This window comes from Ranitomeya variabilis, chromosome 8 (genome assembly GCF_051348905.1).
Source record: "Ranitomeya variabilis isolate aRanVar5 chromosome 8, aRanVar5.hap1, whole genome shotgun sequence".
In the NCBI taxonomy this organism is placed as follows: domain Eukaryota; kingdom Metazoa; phylum Chordata; class Amphibia; order Anura; family Dendrobatidae; genus Ranitomeya; species Ranitomeya variabilis.
The window spans coordinates 116,896,346-116,919,785 of record NC_135239.1 but is presented as its reverse complement, the minus strand read 5'-3'; the positions used below and the strand labels follow the sequence as shown (position 1 = coordinate 116,919,785).

The 23,440-nt window shown below is 43.7% G+C and overlaps 1 protein-coding gene across 8 annotated transcripts in view; it reads left to right on the top strand.

The window, feature by feature from the left end:
* The first annotated feature begins 1,075 nt into the window (after positions 1-1,075).
* Positions 1,076-23,440, top strand: part of RBFOX2 (RNA binding fox-1 homolog 2) — a 641,301-nt gene continuing 618,936 nt past the window's right edge. The window contains exon 1 of one of the 8 annotated variants that reach the window (XM_077276184.1): positions 1,076-1,415. In XM_077276184.1, the coding sequence (XP_077132299.1) occupies positions 1,371-1,415 (45 nt within the window). In that variant the 5' untranslated portion in view covers positions 1,076-1,370. The remainder of the gene's footprint in view (positions 1,416-23,440) is intronic. The other 7 variants (XM_077276185.1, XM_077276172.1, XM_077276181.1 and 4 more) reach the window with 7 other exon arrangements.

The following is a 23,440-nucleotide window of genomic DNA, read 5'->3' as shown; positions in this document are numbered from 1 at the left end:
TCATGTCGGGTTTGGGAAGGAGAAATGAAAAGCCGGCAATTGAATTACCGGCTTTTCACATATCTCGCGCTGAATTAAATATAAATACAGAATATATATATATATATGTGTCTCAATTACATATATATATATACTGTATATATGTTTTAAAGAACATTTGAGCACATAAATACATTAGATGTCGGTTTTGCAAGCCTGCGAGAAAATATCGCAGTACGGATGCCATACGGATTACATACGGAGGATGCCATGCGCAAAATACGCTGACACACCCTGCCTACGGATGACATACGGATCACTATTTTGGGAACATTTCTCCGTATTACGGCCGTATAAAAGGGACCGTATTGTCTTACGCTGAGTGTGACGCCGGCCTAAGAGTTACCAATAGAATGAAGACACAAAGGGCCCTGATTTATAGTTAGATTTATTTTTTTGTCTTGTTGTGTTGGTTCTTTTATCTTTTTTTTTTTGTGTGTTTTATAGCAAAAAGTCACATGATCCTATTGTTTAATTTTTGGGCACTTAAAGACTAACATGTAACATTTTAGATATTGTATTCCAGTAAGAACTTGTAGTATTTCTGCACAAATAAATTGCAACATTTCAAAAAGTCGCAAGTGATCAATTGTTTAAACCATCTGGATAAGGAAAACACTGTCGAACAGAAAAAAAAAACACAAATGAAAACAAGTAAAATTATCTTTAAAACACAAATTAATAAATGAAGAAGGCAGAAACATGAAAATCACTCTCCGAAACGGGCGATAACGGCGCAATGAGAAGAATGACCAGGGCCAGGGACTGGCTGCCTCCCTGCTGACGGCCGGCTTCTCACCTGCGGCTGTCCGTCAGGGGGTCCCTCCCACCAGCCTTCCCTTCATGTCCGGTCACACTTAATCCTTGCAAGTTTGAGTGGAACAGCTGAGGGAGGACCGGGGGGAGCAGCACTTCTTCCCCCTCTGTCCCCCCAGGGCCGAGCAGCTGTCACGGATGGGGCAGGTGTCCCAACTTAGTATGAGACATAGTTGAGGCAGGAGCTGGAGAAGGGTTTAGGCTGCAAATATCTGAGCCCCAGTCCTCCTCCACCCTGCTCCTCCCTCTCAGGCATACGCATGGCCACCTGTCTCTGACACCCGCAGCACCCTCCTCTCCAGCCCAGCTGTCCCACATGTCCACAGCCAGCCTCGGAGCTTCTTCTAGCTGACTTGTACACTGGCAGTGAACTCTCCGGCCGCTTCTTCATCTGTTGCCCCATGCGCCCGGCTTCTTGCGGATTCCTTGTGTTTTCTTAGCGTTCGTTCCGCCAGCTGGTCCCGTGTGCGGCAGTGGACTGTCCCGCCAGAGTTGTGGTGCGCCCTGAGCGGACGATGTTCGGCGTGTATTGCATGGAGTACCCCTATCCAGTCGTGCAGGTAAGGGCTCTGACCTGACACCTTTCTATGTGCCCTTCTCTCGGATTTGTGCACCATCCTCTTGTGCTTAAACTGCTCCTGTTATTCCGGACACTTAAGATTGCCCACAATTCTGCTAGTTTACAACTTATGTGCCTGCGTTTTAGGGATTTGTATTGTATCCTAAGTAATGAGTAGGAAGCGTATTGCCGTCCTCCCCCTAATGTGGGGTCCGGGCCCAGTGTCGGCTTATTAGATCTGGATGTTCCAATATAATGTCCTATATTAATAGACTGAGTATTGATTGATTTCACTTTGTGTGATGGGTGACAGTGACCTGTCTGTGACAGATGTGATGGTAATTCCACCCCACAGAATGCCGCTGGGAATCGGATACACTGCTGTATGGCTATGTTTTAAGCAGATTGCCCTTGAAAACTGTTGTCCTCTGTTCATTAGGAAGAACACGTCCGGGTTCTTAGGCCCTAAACTCCAGCTCCTTTACTTTCTTGCTTTGGCATAAAAATTGCCATTATTTTCTCTTCAGTCACTATGAACTCCATATTAGGCTAGGTTCACATTGCTTAGGGGAGTCCGTCTAACGGACACATTTTTAAGTAGTAATGCCTAAATTGGCATGCGTTTGCCACATTACGTTTTTTTATGACGGACTTTGGAACGCGGCTTGCAGCGTTTTCGGGTCTGGTCAAGCTAACGCAAGACTAACGGAAAGCATCTATTCTGCCATTGAAGGCTATTGCAAACGCAGCCAGACGCAACTCATTTAAAATTTCCAAATAAAACCATACGTTTGAATTGCGTTAATGAGGGTGGTCCATGTGGTCATGTGACAGGAAATATGATTTCACCCACACCCGACACTGACAAAAGAAAAAGAGAACAACTTTATTGACAGTGCCAAACGCAGACAAACGGATGCTTCTCGAACAGACATCAGAATGACATAAACGCTGTCACGTGCGTTAACGCAAGCGTCAACGTGAAGCCAAATTTTCAAGAAATTTGGCTGTTTTCTGTACATGCGTTTAACGGATCCGTTTAACGGTATGTACTTAACACAATGTGAACCTTGCCTTATAAACACATTCCAAGTATCTGATATTGTGTAATGTCGCTTGTGTCCCCAAAACAGCGCTGACCTGTCCAAGACCTGGATTCTGAATAATTCTTCCAGGGTGGCTTTTTTTAGCAGATAATGCTCCTTCATTACACTCCTGAAAAAGGCTTCTGCCATTAGAGTACTGTTGCCATAAAAATATGTATTATGTCTGCATTCTGCAGCAATGTTTAAATAGATGTCAAAGTAGAGTGCCCATGATTGCTGGGACCTCACATTTCCCAGCAGAACATTGCGGACCCCTGCTGTAGGCAGTCTGTGGCTTGGGAGCCACATGTGATTCGTGAACCTATGATGTGTGGCTCGTGGCTGTAGGCCAGCTAGGTGCGCTACTACCGGGCTTAGTGAACAGCTATGAAAGAAAGGTCTCCAGATGGTGACTCTTGTGAGTAACCCAACACAGAAGAGCAGATCTGGATGTGAATTTACTGTTTGTGGCGATAAAAGGATAGTATTTTAAGCAAAACTCAGGATGATACTACATGATAGAGGGCTGCTTTAAGCTCACTGTGATAGTGTGGAAGGAGTATGTGATGCCAGAATACCCAATTGCGGGCAAGGTTGGAAAGATGCAAGTATACTACCTGATGGTCTCAATGTGACTTCTACAGGGAAGCTTTGTCGGATTGGTACTGGATGGTTATAGATGTCACTGTGGGGGAGGGGCACTGGATGTGACTACTCACGAAGCAGTGGATGTGGCTTGTGATGATCTTTGAGCTGAATGCGGTTTTTTAAAGTAACACTGAGCACCAATGGCTTGAAGCATCACATTGCCTCTCTCGGATTGCCATATCTTTCCCAGGTGACTAGTATGCATAGAGGGCTAATTCTAGCTTTCCTGCTGCATGAAGCCAAAAATGGAAATTGTGCCACTCACCTCAACCAATTTTAAACATTCAGTGAAAAATGCAATTCAGCTTTAGATTCATAGCCTTTGCTTTTATGGTATCCATGGTAAGGTAAAAATGACCTGTGAACATGATTCTCCAGGTCCATGTGATTACCACAATACCAAGCTTTCAAAGAAAAATAAAAAAATAAAATATATATATATATATATATATATATATATATATATATATATATATATATATATATATATATATATATATATATAATTTTTTTGTACGGTGAGCTGACCTTCTTATTCACACCAATTTGGGATACATAGAATGTTTTAATACATTTTCTTGCACTTTTTTTTTTTTTAAAGGGAAGGTGCTGTGATTTTTAATTTTGTATTAATAATTATTGTTTATATAATCAATTATTTTTAATACAAAATTAAATGTACAACTTTTTAGTTTTGTTTTTATTCAATTTCATTTCAGCCACTGGGGGTGTCATTTTCATTTGGGGGTGTATAACTGTCTGAGCACAACAGTTACCTCAAATACAGCAGTCCCTGGGCAAAATTCTGCGGTCGCCTTCCTACCACATCTCTTGTATTGAGGCCGTTCCTCCTGCCTTTAGCTGTAACTGTCCACTTCTACTGGAGCAGTAATGTAGTGGACGGAGCGGGGTCACACATTACATCACTGCTCCCATAGAAGTAGACGGAGTAGGGTCACATACTACATACATTAGATACCGCGTATCTAATCCCATCCTGTGTGATGCACTGTGCTGAGCTCAAAATCTAATCTCATCATGTCATAAACTACACTTAGTCGTATATCTAATCCCAGCGTGTTACTCTAAACGTAACTATAACTAATCGCGCACATGAGACACTCCATGTATCTGACCCCAGCTTATTATACAGCGAGCAACACCAACTAATAGAATCAGTGCTGCCGGCCATCATCGGTGACACTGTACTTGTCAGTATCACTGGCAGTCGCCAACATAATGGCTCCTCACAGTGATCCTAAACTTCATCCTCTCTTATCAAGGGCAGCACGGTGGCAGCAATGGTTCAAACCCCACCAAGGACAACATCTGCAAGGAGTTTGTATGTTCTCCCCGTGCTTGCGTGGGTTTCCTCTGGGTACTTCGGTTTCCTCCCACATTCCAAGACATACTGATAGGGAATTTAGATTGTGAGCCCCATTCGGGACAGCGATGATAATGTGGCAAACTGTAAAGCGCTGCGGAATATGTTGGCGCTGTATACATTTATTATTATTTATTATTAATATATATATATATATATATATATATATATATATATATATATATATATATATATATATATATATATATATAATGTTTTTGCAAACGTCCAGAAGGAGAAGACGTCACACGTGTGAACAGATCGCGCTCTCATTTCCTGCAGTCATAATGTGAGCTAGTTCTACATGAAGATTTCAGCCACTACTCCCAGTGTTTAAAAATGGAAATGACAAATCTTTTAAAATTATTTTTCATATTTTACGTCATTAAATGATGATTATTTTTAAAATAAAAAAAATTACTACGTTCCATTTTTCAATTAAGAAAAACAAATTGACTGCACCTTTTCTATAAAGAGGTGATGCGACAAAATAAAACATATTTTTTATTTTAATGGCTAACTGAAGAGATGGTAACAAAGAAATCTTACCAGGCTACTCAAGTCTCTTCTCTTATTTATACACAACAGAACACCAGAATAGTGCAAAAAATGACAAGGTTTGTGAAGCAGAACCATCAGTGTGGGAAGGGGAAAAACAGCTGTGGCAGTAAAAACTGGTGCAATTCATAGGTTTAGTTAAGGAATGTGCTCTTCAGACCTTGTGGGGGCATCACAACCGTGGACCAGACCTCAATCAGTGGACAATAAAAATGTTCATACTTCTTGTCTATGAACTGCACTAATATTTACTGTTTCTCCCCTTCAAACATTGATGGTTCTGCTTCACATCACTTGTCTTATTACTGCATTATTCTGTCCTGTTGTGTTAAATATGTGACTCTTCAGATTTTATGATACAGTGAACCTGTCAGAATATAATGGCTGTAATGATGCTGTAATAATTATTACGTCTATATCTTTGGTGAAGAAATCCACTTTAAAACTCCCTTATGACCATTTGGAGTTTTGTGCTGATTAAATTTCAGAGCAAAGGACTGGATTGTAGATAGGGGGGGTCTTCTCCTCCTTGTTTGTCATTCCCCGGCCCCTCCACCTGCCGCCTCTGTTTGAAGAGCAGAGGCAGCAGGTCACTGAAAAACAGGCCCTTTTTCAATCACCCATGACTGCACCACAAGAGAAGTGATCATCCCTTCAAGGACAAGAAACCTTCAAGTTAAAAAAGGCGGCTCCTCTCTCCGCACCCGTTCTTGATGGGAAACCCTCAGTGAAAGATTGGCGGCGCACAAATAACTAGTGCTGGAAAACGAGGTCCTGTCTCTCAAACAGAAACATGTATTGGAAGAAATTCCCCTAGGGGAAAGAATGAATGGGTTCTCCTCCTCATCCCCCTATTTCTAATTTTTAAAAAACGTCTGCGTCTTTGAGGACCATTATAAACTTAAAGGCCTTAAACGAGTTCTTAGAGGTCCCTTCATTCAAGATGGAGTCGGTGAGGACAGCTGTGAAGGTTCTCTTTCCAGACTGTTACGTGGCTGTCCTGGACCTCAAGGATGCCTGTTATCATGTACCTACTCTTGCGCAAGATCGAAGGTTCCTCAGAGTTGCGGTATAGACACAGTTCACAGTCAGAAGTCAGACATTTCCAGTACATGGCTCTCCCCTTTGGGCTAGCGATAAGCCCCACCCCCCCCCCCCCCCCATGGATATTTAAAAAGCTAATTATGAAGTGACAGCTCATCTCTGGGAGAAGAACATTTTGGTCATAACATATCTGGATCCCTTTTTCCAATGCCAGTAACATGTCAGAGATGCTTTACAGACTGAGGTGGCATCTGAAAGTAAAAAAATACAGGTTAGAACCAGTAATGACACAGGTCTTTTTACCCTTCGCCACGACAGCACCCCACATGAGAGAGAGGGATCCGCCCCATAGGAACAGGAAACCTACAGAATAAAAGGAGGCGGTCCCCTCTCCTACTCAGTTTAGGTTTCCTGTTTCTATGGGAATCCGGAGTACCTGCAGCAAGAGGATTCCTGGGCCATGCAGCCGTCTGCGTCGGTGTCTGTGGGAACGGCAGGGGCTGCGGTTCCAGAGGCAGCGGCGGGGGAGCCACGGTTTGCAGCCTCCCCCCTCGTCTGATCGATCGCCATGGTCCGGGTCCTGTGCTGCTGGTCCGCCCGGCTCCATGAGGACGCGTGGGCTCAGCGGCCGGCTTTTTATGCAGCAGCCGCCGCATGGTGAGAAGGAGAGGCGCATCTAACCCGGAAGTCGCTGGAGCACTTCCGGGTTGGGTCCGGGGAGGCAGGAGATTCGGCGCCACATTTAAAAATGCAGCGCTAGCGTCGGCCGGTGTGTGTAAGTATGGCTTCACCGGCTGATGTAGCGCACTTGCCTGCAACAGAGCGTTCTCCCAGCAAGGAGACAAGCGCCAGGAGCAGCACTAAAAGTGGGGATCGACCTCAGGAAAAGCGATCTGCCACCAAACAGAGGGATCTTTTGTCAAAGAACCCGCCTCCAGAACCGGTACCTGTCAGCTTCACTGGGTGAGTTTTTAAAAAAAAAAAAAAGTCTCTTCCCATATGCTGATATGTTCCTCCTGTATCCCCTCCCGGACTCATATATTAAGAGATTATGCTCAGAATGCATTACACTGACCTTACGGCAGGAGAATGTTATGACTCCGTCTGATGTTAGAGCCATAATCCGTGAAGAGATGCAGGGTTTGGCGCAGGCAAGTAGCACCAGTGCCCGACAGCCAAGCAGGTCCCAATCTCCAGCAAGCTCGGAGTCAGAGGTGATACATAGATCCTCAGAGGAAGATGAAACCCAGCAGAGTTCATCCAAAAATGAAGGGGGACTTTGTCTACCCAATAGCAGCGTTGACAACTTAGTAAAAGCTGTTAGAAGTACGATGGGGTGCCCAGACGAGAAGGGAAAGAAGTCAGCTCAAGACATCATGTTTGCGGGGTTAGGACAAAAAAAGCGTAGATCCTTCCCCGTCATACCCACAATTAAAGAGCTAGTTAAAAAGGAGTGGGAAAAACCGCATACAAGGGGATTCTTGCCATCTTCTGCTAAGAGACGCTATCCCTTCAGTGATGAAGAGCTAAATTCTTGGTCAAAAATACCAAAAGTTGACGCTGCAGTAGCCTCAACTTCCAAGCAATCGGTCTTACCTGTTGAAGACTCGGGGACTCTAACTGACCCATTAGACCAAAAGGCAGAAGCCTTACTTAAAAGCTAACACGGGGGCATTCAGACCAGCTATTTCTGGTACCTGCACTGCAAGGTCACTGCTAGTATGGACTGAGCAGCTGGAGGAACAAATTAGACGTGGAGCTTCGAGGAACACAATCCTATCGAAAATCCCTCTAATGAAAGAGGCAGTAGCATTCCTGGCAGATGCCTCCGTGGATTTGCCTAGCAGCCAGGTCAGCCGGTCTAGTGAACACAGCCCGGCGAGCGCTCTGGTTAAAAAACTGGAAAGGGGACGCACAGGCCAAAGCAAAACTTTGTCGATCCCCTGCCAGGGTGAGTTCCTGTTTGGGAAAACACTAGATGAGCTCTTAAATAAAGCAGGAGCGCGGAAGAAGGGCTTCCCTAACCAATATCTTCCCTCTTACAGGAGAGCCTTCAGAAGACGCCCCTTTACCAGGAACAAACCTACTGAGCAAAGGGAGCGCTGGGAAACAAAGGACCGAAAACAAAAAGGTGCTCTGTTTACGGGATCCTATAATCCAAAACGTAACAAGTACAGCTAACTATGAAGTGGGCGATAGATTAAAATATTTCTTTTCCAAATGGGAGCGGATAACTAGCCACTGGATTCTGGACATTATTAAATATGGGATAAAACTAGAGTTTGAGAGAATCCCTTGAGATTCCTTTATAATAACATCTCCAAGGGGACAAGAACAACAAAAAGCTCTAGAATCCGAGATCCTATCCCTTCTATCTAAAGTATTGATAGAGGTTCCCCGAGATCAGGAGGGAAGGGGGTTCTATTCCCCTTTGTTTTTGATCAATAAACCAGATGGTTCATTTAGAACCATCATAAATCTCAAAAGATTAAATTCCTTTTTGCGTAACCATACTTTCAAGATGGAATCCATTAGTTCTGCCATCAAACTTTTGTTCCCTAGGTGAGTCATGGCCGGGATAGACCTAAAAGATGCCTATTATCATCTTCCCATACATGCCGAACATCAGCAGTACCTAAGGGTTGCAGTCATGCTGGAGGGACAGGTTCGTCACTTTCAATACGTAGCAATGCCCTTTGGGCTTTCTATGGCTCCCCGCATCTTCACAAAAGTGATATTAGAAGTGATGGCTTATCTACGCCAACGGGACACTTTGATAATACCCTACCTGGATGATTTTTTGGTAGTAGGAGATTCTATATCTCAATGTAAAATGCGATTGTCTAACACGATCTCATCCCTACAGGAGTTGGGTTGGATCGTCAACTTCGAAAAGTCCAGACTGAACCCAGAGACCATTCAAATATTTCTAGGGATCCAGCTAGACTCCGTAAGTCAAAAAAGCTTCCTCCCGCATTAAAAAAAAAGTAACCATTCAGTCAAAGGTGTCAAGGGCAATAGAATATCCCCACATAACACTAAGGAAAGCTATGTCCTTATTAGGATCATTATCCTCATGTATCCCAGCTGTACCATGGGTTCAATTTCATACCCGTCAGTTACAGTATGAAGTATTATCAATCCGGGGGGAAAAACGACATCTGGAAAGTAAACTAACTCTTTCCAGGAATGTCATAGAATCCCTGTCATGGTGGCTAGATATGGGACACCTTTCAGAGGGTGTACCTTGGATAATAGACCCATCTAAAATAATTACTACCGACGCTAGCTCTACGGGGTGGGGTGCACATATGGAGGATAATGTGGTCCAAGACACCTGGAATCAAGCAGAATTAACATGTTCTTCCAATTGGAAAGAATTAAGAGCGGTGGAAAATGCCTTAAATCATTTTCTTCCACAGATCCAAGGAGCACATGTAAGAGTTTTCTCGGACAATTCCACCACAGTGGCCTATGTAAACCGCCAAGGTGGTACACGGTCAGGAAGTCTGATGACTATAGCGGGAGAGATCTTCCAATTGGCAGAGACTCATCTTGCATCCCTATCAGCCCTACATATCAGAGGGGTAGAAAATACCAAAGCAGACTACCTCAGTCGAAACATGCTACGCCAGGGAGAATGGACCCTAAACAGTGACATATTCAGAGCAATAACAGGATCATGGGGTATACCTCAAATAGATCTATTTGCCACAAGAAGCAACAGGCAGGTAAAAAGATTTGCTTCTCTGAACTTCAAGGATCATCCAGACATGTTGGACTCTCTACACCATCCTTGGAAGTTCAAACTGGCGTACGCCTTTCCTCCAATGTCTCTGATTCCACTAGTGATCAGGAAGATCAGGAGGGAACAAGCAAGGATAATCCTCATCGCACCCTTTTGGCCAAAGAGACCGTGGTTCTCTTGTCTCCAGAGCATGTGTCTATGCGACCCATGGATTCTTCCATCAGACAAGGAACTACTGTTCCAGGGGCCCTTCTTCCACCCGCAAGTGAAAGGGCTTCACTTGACGGCGTGGAATTTGAGCGGCAGTTACTAAGTTCATGGGTTTTTTCAGAACAACTAGTAAACACCCTGCTACTAAGTAGGAAAAGATCTACCACCCTAATATATAGTAGGGTATGGAAAAAATTCTTAAACTTTTATTCAATACCATTCACTAGACAAGTTCCAGTGACACCTATTCTAGAGTTCCTACAAAAAGGCAGAGAATTAGGATTGTCAGTAAATGCCTTGAGAGTCCAGGTCTCAGCATTAGGAGCCCTATATGGATGTAATATAGCAGCTGATAGATGGGTCTCCAGATTTATTAAGTCTTGTGAACGAAGTAATCCGGTCCATATTCCCCGTCTACCTCCATGGGATTTAAATTTAGTGCTAGAGTCCTTAACTGGCTCTCCGTTTGAACCACTAGATTCCACACCTCTAAATGTTCTAACGTATAAAGTAGCCCTATTGGTAGCCCTAACCTCAGCTAGGAGGGTTAGTGACATCCAGGCCCTATCAGTAGACCCACCTTTCTTGTTAATATTTCAAGATCGAATAGTCCTAAAACCTGATCCCTCATACCTCCCTAAGGTGGCATCCACCTATCACAGATCTCAGGAAATATTTCTCCCTTCCTTTTTTGATTCTCCTGTAACTCCAGAACAACATAAGTTCCACACCTTAGATTGCAGAAGAGCCATCCTGACTTGTATAGAGAGGTCTCAGACATGGAGGGAGAGTGGGGCTCTGTTTATCTTCTTTCAGGGCCGCAAGAAAGGACATGGGGTTACAAGAGCCACCATATCTCGGTGGATCAGAGAAGCAATCTGTCTGGCCTATACGTCAAAGGGTGAAGTTCCTCCAGTGGGCATAAAGGCACATTCAACACGAGCCATGGCTTCCTCCTGGGCGGAACAGGCAGATGTACCAATTCATTTGATATGTAAGGCCGCAACTTGGTCTACACCTTCTACCTTCTACAACCATTATAGACTTGATCTATCTACATCTTCTGATCTGACCTTTGGTAGAGCTGTTCTTAGTACAGTAATCCCACCCAGATAATGACTCTCTGAAAATCTCTCATGTGGGGTGCTGTCGTGGCGAAGGGTAAAAAGCCGGATTACTTACCAGTAATGCTCTTTTAATGAGTCCACGACAGTACCCATTTACAACCCTCCCTGATTATGCACAGCTCTTTCTTTTAAGTTCACAAATAATGGTTGTATAGAGTTTTAAGAAATTGATGTTGCTGAATAAGAATTAATACTAAAGCTTTTGCGGTACCCTTTTTATACTCTGTAAACTGAGGAGGAGAGGGGACCGCCTCCTTTTATTCTGTAGGTTTCCTGTTCCTATGGGGCGGATCCCTTTCTCTCATGTGGGGTGCTGTCGTGGACTCATTAAAAGAGCATTACCGGTAAGTAATCCGGCTTTTTGGGTTTAGTGATAGACTCAGTAAGACAGGAATGCCGCCTCCCGGAGGAGAAGGAAAGGAACATCAAAAGCCTTATCTCATCAACCGCATGTATCCAGAGTAGTCATGACAAGTAAACCAAAAGGAACACATCCAGCCCATGAACGGCAGTGCTTCCCAGGACTCGCATCCAAAGATTATTTATTTTATTTTTTTTAAGGTTTTTTTTTCTTGTTGATTCAACATATTTCGGGTACAGTATATATCCTTCTTCAGGTATCATAAAAACACCAGTATAAATCCTACTAGTAAAAATAATAAAATATATACATACACACACTACAGACAAAGTTTGGACACACCTTCTCATTTAAAGATTTTTCTGGTTTTTCATGACTATGAAAATTGTACATTCACACTGAAGGCATCAAAACTATGAATTAACACATGTGAAATTATATACTTAACAAAAAAGTGTGACGACAACTAAAAATATGTCTTATATTCTAGGTTCTTCAAAGAAGCCACCTTTTGCTTTGATGACTGCTTTGCACACTCTTGGCATTCTCTTGATGAGCTTCAAGAGGTTGTGACCGGGAATGGTCTTCCAACAATCTTGAAGGAGTTCCCAGAGATGCTTGGCACTTGTTGGCCCTTTTGCCTTCACTCTGCGGTTCAGCTCACCCCAAACCATCTCGATTGGGTTCAGGTCTGGTGACTGTGGAGGCCAGGTCATCTGGCGTAGCACCCCGTCACTCTCCTTCTTGTTCAAATAGCCCTTACACAGCCTGGAGGTGTGTTTGGGGGTCATTGTCCTGTTGAAAAATAAATGATGGTCCAACTAAACGCAAACCGGATGGAATAGCATGCTGCTGCTGCAAGATGCTGTGGTAGCCATGCTGGTTCAGTATGCCTTCAATTTTGAATAAATCCCCAACAGTGTCACCAGCAAAGCACCCCCACACCATCACACCTCCTCCTCCATGCTTCACGGTGGAAACCAGGCATGTAGAGTCCATCCGTTCACCTTTTCTGCGTCGCACAAATACACGGTGGTTGGAACCAAAGATCTCAAATTTGGACTCCTCAGACCAAAGCACAGATTTCCACTGGTCTAATGTCCATTCCTTGTGTTCTTTAGCCCAAACAAGTCTCTTCTGCTTGTCCTTAGCAGTGGCTTCCTAGCAGCTATTTTACTATGAAGGCCTGCTGCACTAAGTCTCCTCTTAACAGTTGTTGTAGAGATGTGTCTGCTGCTAGAACTCTGTGTGGTATTGACCTGGTCTCTAATCTGAGCTGCTGTTAACCTGCGATTTCTGAGGCTGGTGACTCTGATAAACTTCTCCTCAGAAGCAAAGGTGACTCTTGGTCTTCCTTTCTTGGGGCGGTCCTCATGTGAGCCAGTTCCTTTGTAGCGCTTGATGGTTTTTGCCACTGCACTTGGGGACACTTTCAAAGTTGTCCCAATTTTTCGGACTGACTGATGTCATGATTCTCAATGGCGAGAGAACATAGCCCAGCATATATGAGAACTAGCTCTTGGAAGATGGAAACTATACTGACCATGAACTAAACCTGCCGCACAACTAGAAGTGGCCGGGTAGCATGCCTACGTTTTTTTATCCCTAGATGCCCAGCGCCAGCCGGAGAACTACCTAATCCTAGCAGAGGAAAAGACAGTCCTGGCTCACCTCTAGAGAAATTTTCCCAAAAGGCAGACAGAGGCCCCCACATATATTGGCGGTGATTTTAGATGAAATGACAAACGTAGTATGAAAATAGGTTTAGCAAAAATCGAGGTCCGCTTACTAGATAGAAAGAAGACAGAAAGGGCACTTTCATGGTCAGCAGAAAACCCTATCAAAACACCATCCAGAAATTACTTTAAGACTCTAGCATTAACTCATAACACCAGAGTGGCAATTTCCGCTCACAAGAGCTTTCCAGACACAGTAACGAAACAGCAGCTGTGAACAGGAACAAAATGCAAAAACACACAAGGACAAAAGTCCAACTTAGCTGGGAGTTGTCTAGTAGCAGGAACATGCACAGAAAGGCTTCTGATTACATTGTTGACCGGCATGAAACTGACAGAGGAGCAAGGTTATATAGCGACTCCCACATCCTGATAGGAGCAGGTGAACAGAGGGGATGATGCACACAAGTACAATTCCACAAGTGGCCACCGGGGGAGCCCAGAATCCAATTTCACAACAGACTGACCTTCATTTCTTAAAGTAATGATGGCCACTCGTTTTTCTTTACTTAGCTGCTTTCTTCTTGCCATAATACAAATTCTAACAATCTATTCAGTAGGACTATCAGCTGTGTATCCACCAGACTTCTGCTCAACACAACTGATGGTCCCAACCGAATTTATAAGGCAAGAAATACCACTTATTAAACCTGACAGGGCACACCTGTAAAGTGAAAACCATTCCCGGTGACTACCTCTTGAAGCTCATCAAGAGAATGCCAAGAGTGTGCAAAGCAGTCATCAAAGCAAAAGATGGCTACTTTGAAGAACCTAGAATATAAGACATAATTTCAGTTGTTTCACACTTTTTTGTTAAGTATATAATTCCACACGTGTTAATTCATAGTTTTGATGCCTTCAGTGTGAATGTACAGTTTTTCATAGTCATGAAAATACAGAGAAATCTTTAAATAAGAAGGTGTGTTCAAACTTTTGGTCTGTACTGTGTGTGTGTGTGTGTGTGTGTGTGTGTGTGTGTAATTTTTTTTTTTTCTCTCAAAAAAATAAAGGGAACACTTAAGCAACAGAATATAAATCCTAGTTGATCAAACTTCTGTGAAATCAAACAGTGTCCACTAAGGAAGCAACACTGTTTGACAATCAATTTCACATGCTTGTTGTGCAAATGGAATAGACAACAGATGGAAATTATTGGCAATTATCAAGACACACTCAATAAAGGAGTGATTCTACAGGTGGGGACCACAGACCACATCTCAGTACCAATGCTTTCTGGCTAATGTTTTTGTCACTTTTTTGAAAGTTGTTTGTGTTTTCACACTTGTGGTAGCATGAGACGGACTATACAACCCACACAAGTGGCTCAGGTAGTTCAGCTCATCCAGGATGGCACATCAATGTGAGCTGTGCAAGAAGGTTTGCTGTGTGTATCAGCGTAGTGTCTAGAGGCACTACCAGGAGGCAGGCCAGTATACCAGGAGACATGGAGGGGGCCGTAGGAGGGCAACAACCCAGCAGTAGGACCGTTCTCTCAGCCTTTGTGCAAGGAGAAACAGGAGGAGCACTGCCGGAGCCCTGCAAAATGACATCCAGCAGGCAAAAAATGTGTGTATGTCTGCACAAATGGTTAGAAACCAACTCCATGAGGATGGTCTGAGTACCTGACATCCACAGATGGGGGTTGTGCTCACAGCCCAACACCGTGAAGGATGCTTGGCATTTGCCACAGAACACCAGGATTGGCAAATTCGCCACTGGCGCCCTGTACTCTTCACAGATGAAAGCAGGTTCACACTGAGCCCATGTGACAGACGTGACAGAGTCTGGAGATGCCGTGGAGAGCGATCTGCTGCCTGCAGCTCCCTTCAGCATGACTGCTTTGGCAGTGGGTCTGTAATGGGGTGGCATTTCTTTGGAGGGCCGCACAGCCCTCCATGTGCTCACTAGAGGTAGCCTGACTGCCATTAGGTACCGAGATGAGATCCTCAGACCCCTTGTGAGCCCATATGCTGGTGCGGTTGGCCCTGGGTTCCTCCTAATACAGGACAATGCCACACCTGATGTGGCTAGAGTGTGTCAGCAGTTCCTGCTAGATGAAGGCATTGAAGCTATGGACTGTCACGCCCGATCCTCAGACCTGAATCTGATTGAACACATCTGGGACATCATGTCTCGCACCATCCACCAACATCATGTTGCACCACGGACTGTCCAGGAGTTGGCAGATGCTTTAGTCCAGGTCTGGGAGAAGATACCTCAGACCATCCGCCACCTCATCAGGAGCATGCCCAGGTGTTGTAGAGAGCTCATACAGGCACATAGAAGCCACGCACACTACTGAGCATCATTTTTGTCTTGAGGCATTTCCACTGAAGTTGGATCAGCCTGTAACTTCATTTTCCACTTTGATTTTGTGCATCATTCCAACTCCAGACCTCCGTGGGTTATTAGTTGTGATTTACGTTGATAATTTGTAGGTTTTATTTTTCTCAACACATTCCACTATCTAATGAATAAAGATTTACAACTGGGATATTGCAATCAGTGATATCTAGGATATGGGATTTTAGTACTCCCACTGATTAGTCCAGCCTTTCAAACTACATTCTGATCAACACAAATCAGTGAGGCTATGTGCACACGTCAGGATTTTGTCAGGATTTTTCATCAGTATTTGTAAGCCAAAACCAGGAGTGGAACAATTAGAGGAAAAGTATAATAGAAACATATGCACCACTTCTGTATTTATCACCCACTCCTGGTTTTGGCTTACAAAATACTGATGGAAAATCCTGACCAAATCCTGATGCAATCCTGAACGTGGACACATACCCTGAGAGTGTTTGTGAACCTGGTCCACACCCCAGTGTAAAAGTGTAAAAATATATATAAAAAAAATGAGACAATTATATATATACAGACACTTACAAAATAAAAAAGATTAAAGGAAGAAAATAGACTTACGGTTCTCTCATATCATGGCTGATCATGTGGCTGGGGGGAAGGGAGCATATGTCTCAATGCATCACAGATGTGTCTCTCAGCTAGTTCCTTGGACAAAACCTGAAGCAAAATGATGTCTCACTGTCTTATACCATGGTTGAGATCACTGAGGGGGCTGAGTTATGGAATCCACTCCTACTTTCTCAGAGGGACTCAGAGTTACGGAACATTAATATCAGCTGTAGCTCCAGGATGCAACCTCATATAGCTATGACAGAATTACCATTGATCTTGTTTTGAGATTTGCATTCTATTAAGACCAAACATGACCTGGCTATGCAACGCGGGTAAGCAGTAATTTGTTTATCGGATACCAATTGTATGGGAAATTAGAAAGCACACTGGTTGATGGCCTGGTCGATGCAGAGGCCAAAAATGTATTTGTCCTGCTTCCAGACCTAAGCTGCGCAATTATATACCAGTTTAAAAGCACAAAGGGAAGGCTCTTATCACAGAGCTGAGTAGGCCTGCTCACAGCACACTGGTTTCCCATTACAGCTGCATGCAAGGAGGAGGGAGCAGTGAAAAGAGCTTTCTAGGCAGTGTGGAGGGGGGGTGGTCAGAAAGCCCACAGCGTGTGTCTGAAAAGCCATGGAACCTTCTAGGTGTATACTCAAAATATGGCATATTTATATTATCGTGACATATTTGTGCTGTGTTTTAATGATACCTGAAGAAGGATATATGCTGTATTCGAAACGCGTTGTATCTCCTCCTAGCAAATAAAGAAACTTAAAATGTCATCTTTGGATGTGAGTCCTGGGAAGCGCTGCCGTTTATGGGCTGGATGTGTTCATTTTGGTTTACTTGTCTTGTGTGAGCCTGTGGTTCGCTTTTTCACTTGGATCCACCCGAGGCAAGCCCTGTCCATTGAAAAGTATCCTAGAGGGATTTTTTTGAGGGTACACGATCTAAAGCCTTATTAGTCTTCCAGCAGGTAAGTTGTGCACCCATCAAAGATTTTAAAATTGTGTTTACGCACTTAGGGCTCCAATTTGTCTGTTCCCAACTAGACGCCCACTGGCTGCAGGAGGTCAGGTCGCAGGAGGAGAGGTTACTTTCCTCAAACAACTGGGAACTCCTCGCGCTAGAAAGAGCGTTAAAAGGGCTGTAACCTTTTCTGCGGGGCCTCCATGTGAGGGTGCTTTCCGACAACCGTACCACAATGGCAGATATTTTAACTGGCAGAAAGACACCTCCTCTCATTATCGGTCCTGCATATCTGAGGGGCAGAAAATGTAAAGGCAGACTTCCTAAGCCACAATCGGCTAAGGCATGGAGAATGGTCCCTGAAAGGACAGTGTTCAAGCAGATTGTGGGGATAGCCCCAAATAGATCTTTTTGCCTCGAGGGACAACAGGAAAGTACGGAAATTCTGTTCTGAGTCTGGTAGACAACCCTCACATGGTAGATACTTTCAGGATAGAATGGGCATCCAGACTATATGCCTTTCCACCGGTGTGCCTCATCCCGTCAGTCTGAAGAAAGATCAGGGAAGACAGAGCCACAGTGATCCTGATGGCTCCGTTTTGACTGAAGAGGCCTTGGTGTTACTGGCAAAGGACGATATCAGTATCAGATCCGTGGGTCCTTCCGGAAGACTGAAATCTTCTATCCCAGGGGCCTTTTCTACATCCTCAGATGTCCGGGCTGCATTTAACAGCTTGGAATTTGAGAGGTCAGTTTTAGAGAAAAAAGGATTCTCGGCTAAATTGATTTTTACTCTGCTTAGTAGCAGGAAGCCGGTGACCACTAAGATCTACGGGAGGACCTAAAGAAAGTCCTGTGGTAGAGCCAGGTTGGTCCCATCCTGTAAAACCCCTCCATGGGATTTAAATTTAGTGTTCACCACGTTGACAGAAAGTCCCTTTGAAGTATTGCTCTCTGTCTCGGACAAGTTAATCTCATTAAAGACAGCCCTACTTGTAGCGCTTAAATCAGCCCGCAGGATAAGTGACATGCAGGCTTTGTCAGCAGACACCCCCCCACCCCCCACCTTACACTCAGGTCATGGAAGATAGGGTCGTTTTAAGGTTGGACCCTGGCTTACCTCCCTAAGGTGGTTACAAAATTTCACAGGCAGCAGGAAATCGTATTGCCATCTTTTTGTTCTAACCCCAGCAACCTGAAGGAGGAAACACTACACACCCTTGATGTTAAGAGGTGCTTACTGCGATATTTAGAGGTGACAGAACCCTGGAGAAAACAGAGGGCCCTGTTTGTATCTTTTCAGAGGTCTAGGAAGGGCCTTATAGTGTCTAAACAAACTATAGCGAGATGGTTAGAGAGGCTTTGAGAGGCTATCAAGTTAGCTTATGTCAGTGCAGGTAGGGTCATTCCTGAAGGTGTAAAGGCCAATTCCTCAAGAGCCGTGGCGACGTCCTGGATAGAAAGAACAAATGTCTCCATCGACCAGATTTGTAAGGCGGCGACATGATCCTCTCCATCCACTTTCTTTAAGCACTATAGGTTCGATCTGTTTGCCTCCTCTGACCTCACATTCGAGAGAAGAGTTCTACAGGCTGTGGTCCCTCCCTAAGAATATAAGTCTCTGAAATTCTCTTGTGGTGCCGTCATGGGTGACTGAAAAACACAGATGTTACTTACCAGTAATGTGTTTTTTCGTAACCCATGATGGCACCCTTATATATCCTCCCTATCTAATCACTCCTTTTGGCTTGATGATCTTCGTTTTGTTATTACACTCCTTTGGATGTCGGTAGTCAAGAATGAATAAGAATATAGATGTATGATTTATTGTGTACACTAACCTAGGAGTTTCCCCTTGTGCTCTGTAAACCAACTGATGTAGAGAGAGGAGCATCCCTTTTTATCTTGAAGGTTTCCTGCCCTTGAAGGATGGATCCCCTCTCTCGTGGTGCCGTCATGGGTTATTAAAAAAAATACATTACCTGTAACTAATCATGTTTTTGGAGACTGGAAGCAGGCAGAGAGGCTGGTGAATTACAGACAGGGAGAAGGCCCAGGGTATAGTCAAGCCCCTGTGCACCGAAATACAACAACAACACAACCAACTTTTTGTGTTTCCGCCGCAGCGGAAACGCTTAAAAAAAAATAAAAATAAAAAAAAAAAAAAAAAATATGCATTCCCATGGGATTCCACAGGTGCTGTGCCCATGCTGTGGATTTTCCCGCTCCGGAATCGCATAGCGGTAAAATCCACAGCATGTTAAATATTTCTGCAGAATAGCTGCGATTCCACTGCCATAGGATTGCATTGAAACGCTCACTTTATGCATGTGGCTATGCCCACCATGCGTAAAGTGAGCACTTCATGTGCGGATGGTACCCAGCATCTGGAGGAGAGGAGACTCTCCTCCGGGCCCTGGGTACCATATTCCTGTAGAAAAAAAAATTAAAATAAAAAATAGGGTATACTTACCTTCTGATGGCTCCCGGCTCTCAGCAGTGCACGCGGCGGCTTCCGTTCCCAGGGATACATTGCGCGAATCACCTGAGATGACGTCACGGGACCGTGATATCACAAAGGTCCTTCACGCAAATCATCCCTGGGAACAGAACGTACAGAGAGCGCTGCTGAGATCGGGGGCTGTCGGAAGGTGAGAATAACCCTTTTTTAAAAAAATTATTTTCAACATTCTATCTTTTACTATTGATGCTGCATAGGCAGCATCAATAGTAAAAAGTTGGTCACACTTGTCAAGCAGTATGCTTGACAAGTGTGACCAACCTGTAAATCACTTTTCCAAGCAATGCTTCAAATTGCTTGTATAAGCGCAAGCATTCTGCAAGCTAAAAAACGCTTGTTTTGCTGGAAAATGCATGCGAATTCTGCATACGTTTTACCCGCAGCAGGGAGATGCTTAAATGCTGCGGACATTTCCGCAGCATTTTTGCAACGTAGGCACATAGCCTAAAGGTAGCAATGTAATCAGTATTACAGCGCCATTATAGTCATATAAATCATCCCAAATAAAAAGTGGAACAAAAGACCACGTGTAAAATAGTTTTTTTATTTTATAATATTTTCAATAAAAATAAATATACACAAAATATAGCTGATAAAAATTGAGCACAATATAATGGTATGATAGGACACCAACCAAAATATTACAAAATAAATTATTAGCCACCACACATATATGACATACCCCAGCACTACTTATTACTTGCACAAAGTAATAGAGAAAATTTATATATAACAAAGTGCAAAATTATGCAAAAATTTGAGCAAAATTGCAAAAGGAATACATTTTGTGCAACAATTAATACAAAAAACACATGGGAAATGTGCAACAATTATTAAATAATGTGTATAAAAAATTAAATTAACCCCTTAATCCCATATGACGTACTATCCCATCAAGGTGACCTGGGACTTAATTCCCAGTGACGGGATAGTACGTCATATGCGATCGGCTCACGGGGGGAGCGCGGCCGATCGCGGTCGGGTGTCAGCTGACTATCGCAGCTGACATCCGGCACTATGTGCCAGGAGCGGTCACGGACCACCCCCAGCACATTAACCCCCGGCACACTGCAATCAAACATGATCGCAGTGTACCGGCGGTACAGGGAAGCATCGCGCTGGGAGGGGGGCTCCCTGTGTGCTTCCCTGAGATGATCGGTACAAGGCGATGTACTCACCTTGTGCCGAGCGTCTCCTCCCTGCAGTCCCCGGATCCAAAATGGCCGCGGGGCTGCATCCGGGTACTGCAGGGAGTACTTCCGGGTCCACAGCAGGCGCTGGTAAGCCTGCAGCGCTGTCAGTCAGATCGCTGATCTGACAGCGTGCTGTGCAAACTGTCAGATCAGCGATCTGTGATGTCCCCCCCGGGACAAAGTAAAAAAGTAACAAAAAAAAATTCCTAAATAAAGAAAAAAAAAATATTATTCCCATAAATACATTTCTTTATCTAAATAAAAAAAACAATAAAAGTACACATGTTTAGTATCGCCGCGTCCGTAACAACCCAACCTATAAAACTGTCCCACTAGTTAACCCCTTCAGTGAACACCGTAAGGAAAAAAAAAGAGCCAAAAAACAACGCTTTATTATCATACCGCTTTACAAAAAGTGGAATAACACACGATCAAAAAGATGGATATAAATAACCATGGTACTGCTGAAAACGTCATCTTGTCCCGCCAAAAAAAAAGCCACCATACAGCATCATAAGCAAAAAAATAAGTTATAGTCCTCAGAATAAAGCGATGCCAAAATAATGATTTTTTTCTATAAAATGGCTTTTATCGTATAAAAGCGACAAAACATAAAAAATGATATAAATGAGATATCGCTGTAATCGTACTGACCCGACGAATAAAACTGCTTTATCAATTTTACCAAACGTGGAACGGTATAAATGCCTCCCCCAAAAGAAATTCATGAATAGCTGGTTTTTGGTCATTCTGCCTCACAAAAGTCGGAATAAAAAGCGATAAAAAAAAGTCATGTGCCCAAAAATGTTACCAATAAAAACGTCAACTCGTCCCGCAAAAAACAAGACCTCACATGACTCTGTGGACCAAAATATGGAAAAATTATAGCTCTCAAAATGTGGAGACGCAAAAACTTTTTTGCTATAAAAAGTGTCTTTTAGTGTGACTGCCAATCATAAAAATCCGATATAAAAAAACGCTATGAAACCCCCCTTCATCACCCCCTTAGTTAGGAAAAAATAATAAAATTAAAAGAATGTATTTATCTCCATTTTCCCATTAGGGTTAGGGCTAGGGTTGGAGCTAAAGTTAGGGTTAGGGTTTGGATTACATTAACGGTTAGGGTTAGGGGTGTGTCAGGGTTAGGGGTGTGGTTAGGGTTACCGTTGGGATTAGGGTTAGGGGTGTGTTTGGATTAGGGTTTCAGGTAGAATTGGGGAGTTTCCACTGTTCAGGGGCTCTCCAAATGCAACATGGCGTCCGATCTCAATTCCAGCTAATTCTGCGTTGAAAAAGTAAAACAGTGCTCCTTCCCTTCCGAGCTCTCCCGTGCGCCCAAACAGGGGTTTACCCCAACATATGGGGTATCAGCGTACTCAGGACAAATTGGACAACAACTTTTGGGGTCCAAGTTCTCTTGTTATCCTTGGGAAAATAAAAATTTGGGGGGCTAAAAATCATTTTTGTGGGAAAAAATAGATTTTTTTATTTCACGGCTCTGCGTTATAAACTGTAGTGAAACACTTGGGGGTTCAAAGTTCTCACAACACATCTAGATAAGTTCCTTGGGAGGTCTAGTTTCCAATATGGGGTCACTTGTGGGAGGTTTGTACTGTTTGGGTACATCAGGGGCTCTGCAAATGCAGCATGACGCCTGCAGACCAATCCATCTAATTCTTCATTCCAAATGGCGCTCCTTCCCTTCCGAGCTCTGCCATGCCCCCAAACAGTGGTTTCCCCCCACATACGGGGTATCAGCGTACTCAGGACAAATTGAACAACAACTTTTGGGGTCCAATTTCTCCTGTTACCCTTGGGAAAATACAAAACTGGGGGCTAATAAATCATTTTGTGAAAAAAAAATAAAATTTTTATTATTTTCACGGCTCTGCGTTATAAACTGTAGTGAAACACTTGGGGGTTCAAAGCTCTCAAAACACATCTAGATAAGTTCCTTAAGGGGTCTACTTAACAAAATGGTGTCACTTGTGGGGGGTTTCAATGTTTACGCACATCAGGGGCTCTCCAAATGCGACATGGTGTCCCATCTCAATTCCAGTCAATTATGCATTGAAAAGTCAAATGGTGCTCCTTCCCTTCCGAGCTCTGCTATGCGCCCAAACAGTGGTTTACCCCACATATGGGGTATGAGCGTACTCAGGACAAATTGCACAACAACTTTTGAGGTCCAATTTCTTCTCTTACCCTTGGGAAAATAAAAAATTGGGGGCGAAAAGATCATTTTTGTGAAAAAATGATTTTTTATTTTTACGGCTCTGCATTATAAACTTCTGTGAAACACTTGGGTCAAAGTGCTCACCACACATCTAGATAAGTTCCTTAGGGGATCTACTTTCCAAAATGGTGTCACTTGTGGGGGGTTTCAATGTTTACGCACATCAGGGGCTCTCCAAACGCAACATGGCGTCCCATCTCAATTCCCGTCAATTTTGCATTGAAAAGTCAAATGGCGCTCCTTTCCTTCCGAGCTCTGCCATGCGCCCAAACAGTGGTTTA